The sequence below is a fragment of the Mandrillus leucophaeus genome, unplaced genomic scaffold, assembly GCF_000951045.1.
Source record: "Mandrillus leucophaeus isolate KB7577 unplaced genomic scaffold, Mleu.le_1.0 Scaffold118, whole genome shotgun sequence".
Classification (NCBI taxonomy): domain Eukaryota; kingdom Metazoa; phylum Chordata; class Mammalia; order Primates; family Cercopithecidae; genus Mandrillus; species Mandrillus leucophaeus.
The window spans coordinates 404,845-411,721 of NW_012100098.1; the positions used below are offsets into that span (position 1 = coordinate 404,845).

Consider the following 6,877-nt stretch of genomic DNA (forward strand, 5'->3'; position numbering starts at 1 on the left):
CCCCCACCCCACCCCCACTCCTCTGGGCCCGCCCATTGGCGGCCTCGCCTCCGCTGGTGACGTCAGTGATTAGCCTCGCCCATCTGGACCCCACGTCCCTCTCATTGGCTGACTCCTGATGGCCCCGCCCCTCACCAGGTACTTGTCCCGGTGCTTGGATTGCAGCACGTGGGCCAGCTCGCGCAGGTGGCCCCGGTGCCGCTGTTCATCGGGCCGCGCGGGGAAGGCGGCGGCCAAGATGCGCTCCGTCACGTAGGTGAGGTCTAAGTCCCAGCGCCGCTCCATGAGCGGATCCAGGCTGAAGCTCCTGGGGAGGGGGAGCCTACGCATGAACGCAGGGGCAGGGCACCCGGAGGTGGCTAGTGTGATGGGAAGGCTGTCTGTTGGCAGCAGGTGAAGCCTGGTGGGTCCTGAGGGTGGGTGGGTCGGTCCGGAGGGAGAATACCGCTTTGGGGGTGGGGGGCTGTCCCGGGGAGCTTTGTTGAGGGGCAGCGCCCTGGGCTGAGGTGTGGGGCCGGCAGAAAGGGGGTCACGTGGGACCACCCCAGCACCCTCACTTACCTGGGCAGAGTGCTGCGCTGCTTTGAGTGGTTCAGAGATTTGGTGGATCCCTGGTGGATAACAGACAGTGTCTGGACATCTCTTTGGGTGCCCCCTACTCTAGACTGCCCACTCCAGAGCCATACACTTTTGTCTTCAGGAAATCTAGATCCTTACTCCCAAAGCTACCTGCTTCCCCCTCCTCCTCCAGCATCACCTTACCAGGTGCTCTATGCGCCTGACTGGGGCCGTGTTTCGCCGCTAGAGGGAGATGGGGGAGGAAAAGGGAGTGGTTACAGCAGGGGCAAGGACCAGTGTGGGCCTGGGAACAGTGGAAGGTAATGTCAGTGTCCTGATGAAGGCTGTACTGGACAAGGGGAGAGTTGTTCTATCCCCAGCAGGCCCAAGGGCACAAGATCAGCAGAGGACTTAGACAGTTTTTTCTTTCCTTGTAGGATGAGCAATACCCACAGCACTACATTCAAGGTCATCTCCTGGGGGCCCTCTCTGGAGCCACCAGACCTCTGGACACCATGGCCAGGTTCCTTGCCCTCCCCACCCCATCCCAGAGCGCACTCACCAACTCCGCGGGAGGCAAGGCCTGACAGGCTGAAGTCACCTGGAAGGGGACCGAGTAAGGAACTGAGCTCCTGGTGAAGGGCTCTCCTGGGCTTGAGGATGGGGTAGCCCCTCAGCTTCAGGAGGAAGGTGGAGGGGCCTTCAGCGGATAGGCACAGGCTCCAGCTGAGGTTGTGCTATTTAAGGGCACCTCCCCTCTGGCCTCTTGGTCCCCCACCCCCCAGGCCCCCCACTTGTTGCTCTTGGCGCTCAGCCCCCAGCCCACACAGACCCCCATTCATCCAGCTGCAGGGCAGGAGTTATATATAGCGCACGCAGGCAGGCCATGGCCAGGGATGGACACTGGCCTCTTTCACCGGGAGACCCCGCCCCTGGGCACACAGCTCCCCCAAGCCAGCTCCAGGGCCCTGGGACCCTCCTTCCCTGCCCTGCAGGAAGACCAGGGAACCTCCTCAGAGATAGGGCCGTCTTGGGTGCCCAGTGGACAGTGGGTGCTATCTACAGCTTATTTCTGGAAAGGCCCAGTTTTTCCAGGGCCCAGGACAAGGCCCGCCCAGGCATTTTGAGGACCCTTCCCCAGAGGGAAGGCACAGCCCATCCGGCTGCCCAGTCTCTGAAATCCTGCTCCCCCACCCCCCACCCACCCCACCCTTCCTCCTCCTCATTCTCCTCCTCTTCCCCACCCCCATCCTCTCGCCAGCTGCAGCCTGGGCACAGCACCAAGACAAACGCTGTCTCGCTGTCCACCCGCCTGGGCCGGCCAGCCCTCCAGAAGGCGGAGTAGGGTGGTTCTTAAAGGGCCCAGTCAGCACCCTTCCCACCCAGGAGGGGTTCCCCAATGGTGAGAGGGGTGGAGGTGGAGGGTTGATGCCAGTGTGGTTGGAGAAGCCTGTTTGGGAGGAGGAAGGGACTCCAGACCCTCTCCCCCTATCAGGTAGAATCAGATACCCACCTTTGCTTCACATTTTCTGTGCGTCGCCACCTTGCAGACTAGGGGAGGTAGGGGGAGGAGAGGGGTTAGCAGGGGCCTGTGGGACAGTGGAAGGAATGGCCTTCCCTCATCTCCCAGACCCTGGAACCAGATCCTGGGACTTCCAGGATCCCAGCTGGACTGGGCTGGCTAGGGCGGAGGAGCAGGGCTAGGTTTTGAGGGAAGAGTGTGGCAGTGGGGTACTATTGCCCAGGCCAGGGGTAACGTTCCAGGGTGGGTGGAGGTGAGGACGAAGGGAGGGAAGGAAGACTACAGTCACAAGTCAGGATGGGAAGATGGTGGAGAATACTGGGTCTCCTGGGTTGTGGGGGGTGTCTGTCATGGGGAGCCAGGGCCATCTGAAGGGGGAGGCAGCCGCCTCTTAGGTGCCATTGTGCCTAATCCAGGAGCAGCATATTACATTTGAGATTGTGTGAGTTGGCCTGCTGGAGTTGTGCAACACAGTGGTACTGGGTGGAGGGTCTCAGAGTCACAGGACAGAGCACCTCACCTCTGCACGAAACGCCTGTCCCATCGATGGTCACCTTACATACTGCACAGACTGGAGGTTTCTTCCGGAAAACCTTCTCCCGGAAGCTATGAGGCTCAGCTTTCTTAGGCTGAGGGTGGAAGGACAAACAGAGGTGTGAGTTCCCAGTGGGCCCATCTCCATCTCTGGGACTGGGCAGGAGCCTTGCCTTAGCACTGCACTGGTTTCCTCCATCCAGATCAAGCCCTCAAACTTGTAGGACGCACTTGGCCACAGCTGCTTCAGGGCGGTCATTGGGCCTGTCCTCAACTGTGTATGGAATCTGACCCCTTGCGTCACCTTTGCTGGGTCAGCTCCTCCCCAGGGGATCACTTGGGCCCCTCACGTGGCCCTGGTATGTGATGCCCTTGTGGAAAGCCCACATGCTCAGGCTTTCCCCCTGGTGCAGTAGGGGTACTCCCTGACTCTTCCCATCTTGTCCTCCCTTCATGGAGACCTGTGTGCAGAGTGAGCAGGGAGATTCCAGACATACGTGTTGTATGTCAGTCCTGCAGCACCAGACTGAGCCAGCAGGAGTGGCCTCAGCCAGTCCTGCTCCTTTAGCTCCTGCTGTCCCCACACTCCAGGCAGCTGACATGCCCTCCTCCCCCACGGTCAGAACAACATGTTTACTCATTGTGCATTGAGGCAGCAGACAGCAATTGGATAAGGGGGGTGGTCATGCTGGAGGGAAACAGAGGCCTGTCACTGGGGAGAGATGTTTAGCTGGTTTTGGATGCTGTGAGCTCTCCCCCGACCCCCTGCCCCCTGGCACTTGGGATTCATTCACACACTGAATGAGGAAGGAGTGGACCAGATTCCCTGTTCAGCCCCTCCTGATCCAGAGGTGCAGTGAAGCAGGAGCCTGGGATGCCCCCTTATGGCCCAGGCCTATCTCAGTCCCTTCCCCTCCCACTGTGGGTTCACTCCTCCTATCCTCTGTCTGGGGACAGCTTGTCTCCTTGCCACCTCTCTGTTTTACCCATATTCCCCCTCCTCTGGAGTTCAGACTCCTGCTATCCTCCTCCTGGGGACCCATCACAGTAGTCTCTCAGGTTGTCCTGAGCTGCTGCTTTTGGGGCAAGGCTGGGAAGTTGGGAAAGGGAGTGATGGGGATGTGGGCAGCATCTCTGGTTTTTTGACTGTCCCTGCAACACTTCTGGGCTGGACCAACTTTGTGGGACCCACTAGGACACTTGGGAGCATGCAGGCATTAGCAGCAGATAGGGATGCTGTCAGTGGAAAGCAAACCTCCAGTTCGAAAGCACTCCTGACTCCCTCTCCTCTCTCCTTTTCTGCCCTGCCACCCCATTTTCCTCAAACTTCCCCGGGCCAGGGAAGGGGCCTGATGATCTCTGAGTCTGCTCTAGGATACCTGGATAGTGCGTGGCAAAGTCCTACAGTGAGGTACCTGGGGCTTAGGTTTGGGGGGCCAGGACCCCCAGGGTTGACCCAGGCTAGAGCAGGGAAGGTGAGAGGAGCCAAAACAGACAGCGGTACCCACTGTAACCCAAACATCCCCTCACACTACAGCCCTGGCCACTCCGGAGGGGATGCTGGGCCAGGAGAGAAGGCTGAGGAAGCTGAAATTGGGAAGAGGGCCTGGCCTGATTCCAGGTCCCCTCCCCCACTGCCCACACCTCCACCCCTGCCCCTCTTTTGCCCAGCTGGTGGGCACTCCTACCCTGCTTGTGGCCCGGCTGCTGTCCCTCCTCCCCAGGGCTCTGAGCAGCCTCTCCACAGGGCCGCTGGACTTCATGGTGTTCTGCTGGCTGGGGTGCTGGCCCCAGGGCCTGAACAATGCTGGGGCCTGGCCCGGGGCTTCCTGGAAGCGGCCTGGCGGAGGCAGCCGCTTCCCCTGGGCGGAGGGTAGGCTGTCTGGCTGGTGTGAGGAGAAGCCCGGCCCTGGAAGTGGAGGGAAGTGCAGGCGGGAAGGGGGCAGGTCGCCGCTCCAGGAAGTGGAGGGGGGAGGATGTGGGGGAGGCCAGGAGATCAGATTCCCAGGATCTACCCTGCTGGGAGTGTCAGCCTGTGATCTTTTGCTCCCCCCATTCCCCAACTCTGGAGTTGTCCCACACCTGGGACACCACACTCTCCAGGGATCTGCAGGGATCCATGGTCTTGAGATCCTGCCCCCAGTGGGGCCGGGTGAGAATTCTGGTCTCAGGGCAGGGCTAAAGGGCAAGTGGGGAACAGTGTGTCCCAGCCAGGCTCCAGCCAGAACTCTCAAGCCCTCGAGGGACTTCCGCTGGGGAGGGAGTGGAGCTGGGAACTACTACCAGCAGGCAGGCCCAGGATCCCGAGTGTGTCCTGAGAGTCAGGTAAAAATGGGACTGGGGGCCCCCTTCCTGTCTCAGTTTCACTCTGTATGAAGTAGGAAAAGGAAAGCATGCACCGCCCACCTTTACCCTCAATACACCTTGCAAGGCCAAGTTCCAGCCACAAGACTGCTTTGCTCAGGTTTGGGGAGTAATCCATTTTCCTGCCACAGCCTAAGGCATATGAGGCCCTTCTCCTGAAAGCCCCCAGGTTTCTGCTCCTGACACAGTGCCCCCCACTCACCCATTCCCTGGCTTTGTTTCAGACATGATCTCACAGATCCCTAGCCCTCTTTCCAGCCCTGCAACTTGGTCTCTCCACCCAAGGGCTGCACCCTCCCCCTGCTGCAACCCCGAAGCCTGAGTACTACCTTCATGGCTCTCCTGGGTCTGCTCTCCTTCCTCAGCAGCTGTCCCAGGGCCTGAGGACTGGACAGGAGGTCCCCCCTCCCAACACATACTCCACCCCCATCCATGGGCCTCCCGCCTCCCTCCTGGGAACATGGCCAACTTCCCGTCCTGGGAGTCAAGGGAGGGAGGTGGATGGGGCCTTGGAAAAGGGGGAGTAATCTCCCTAAAAGCTAAGGGGTTAATGGCCTGGGAGTCTTCAGCCCCAAGCTGTGGACAGCAGCCCCTGGGACCGGCTGTAGCTGTCACTTGAAAGAATGTGCAAATGTGCCCCTCTCATTTGCATGGTATTTATTGAATGTCCCAGTACTCAGGCAACTCCCACAGCCCTGGCTTCTCCCACGGGATCCCTTCTATTTGCCTCCTGCTCCTTCATACCCGTCAGGAAGGGTTCTCTGGGATGGAGAATCCTGCATTCTCTGGGGTGAGGCCTGCTGTGGGTGCCCACTTGAGACCCTTGTGAGAACCTGACTGGGCTGGGCCTAGCCTGAGACCTCTCCCTTGAAGCTCCAATTTTCCAGGCCAAGAAGTGTGTCCCCAGGATATCCTGGCCAGAAGGTGGCATCTGTGTGGCAGGCCTGGGCCCCCAGCCTGTAACTGGAGAGGAGCATGGGCTCTGCGACCCACCCCCATCCTGCCAGGCTGGCTGTGTCCCAGCACATTCCAGGCCCCTGGCCAGTGTGGGCAACCGGGCCTGGCCTTGTCCAGCCCCCAGCCCTGCTTGGGGGAGATGAGGCAGTGTGACAAGGTGGGCGGTGGGGGTGGCTTTTTTCTGTCCAGTCCCACCTTCTATGGCACATGGCCCTGACCAGGACTCTACAGGATTCGATCTCCTGCTGCCTCCATAGGGGCTGAAAGTCCCCTCACCTGGAACAGGTCCCCAGACATCCTCTCACCTTCACTGGTCTCACACTCCCCACCCAGACCCAGCAAGGAGATGCCCAAGCAGTGAGTCCGGTGAGGGGTGGGGTGGTCACGATCCACTGTGGCTGTGAGTCCCTCCCATCCTGTGGCACTCACACCTCGGAAGGGAGGCAGGGATGGAATCCCTATGAGCCAGTCCCGAGGGGAAAAGTAGCTCACTTGAGGAGGGCTGGGAAGGCATCACTAGACCCACTTGGACCCTCACCCTCCTCCCGCCTGTAACATTCCAGAGCCTGTCAACTTCTCCCCCAGCCGGGCCCCCTCTTTCTCCGAAGTCTTGGGTTTGTTTGCAGAACCCCCTCCACCCACACCCCCTTCCTGGAAATAGCTGTGGTTGGAAGGGAGGCTGGGAGCCCGGCCGCCGCGGAGGAGGGGTAAGGCCCAGGGAAGGAGCGAGGGAGGGCGGCGGCTCTGGGGGTGTGCCCAGAAGAGTCTGAATGGTGGAGGCAGAGAAGGAAGGGGGTCGCAGAGCGGGGCTGGCGAGTCGAAGTAGCCTCGTCTGTGCCCGCTTAGGGCCTCAGTGTCCCACATGTGAAGCAGGAAAGGAAAACGTTCGCCCGCACCCTGCCAGGCCGGGTCCCGGGCGCCGCTCCCCGCTGCTGCCGGGTC

General features: G+C 60.5%; 1 protein-coding gene and 1 long non-coding RNA gene across 5 annotated transcripts in view; one reads left to right on the forward strand and one right to left on the reverse strand.

Annotated features, from left to right (window-relative positions):
• The window catches only part of TNS2 (tensin 2), a 17,828-nt gene that overhangs the window by 9,739 nt on the left and 1,212 nt on the right, over positions 1-6,877 (reverse strand). Inside the window, exons 1-7 of one of the 4 annotated variants that reach the window (XM_012001827.1) lie at positions 5,308-5,607; positions 2,601-2,709; positions 2,072-2,109; positions 1,121-1,159; positions 763-801; positions 562-611; positions 136-307 (exon numbers count right to left, since the gene is read on the reverse strand). In XM_012001827.1, coding sequence (XP_011857217.1) covers positions 136-307; positions 562-611; positions 763-801; positions 1,121-1,159; positions 2,072-2,109; positions 2,601-2,709; positions 5,308-5,412 — 552 coding nt within the window. In that variant the 5' untranslated portion in view covers positions 5,413-5,607. Of the gene's footprint in view, positions 1-135; positions 308-561; positions 612-762; positions 802-1,120; positions 1,160-2,071; positions 2,110-2,600; positions 2,710-4,302; positions 4,662-5,307; positions 5,608-6,877 lie in introns of those variants that run through there. The other 3 variants (XM_012001835.1, XM_012001856.1, XM_012001845.1) reach the window with 3 other exon arrangements.
• Positions 139-6,877, forward strand: part of LOC105555067 — a 9,349-nt gene continuing 2,610 nt past the window's right edge. The window contains exons 1-2 of the long non-coding RNA XR_001008420.1: positions 139-256; positions 996-1,174. This is a non-coding gene — a long non-coding RNA (uncharacterized LOC105555067). The remainder of the gene's footprint in view (positions 257-995; positions 1,175-6,877) is intronic.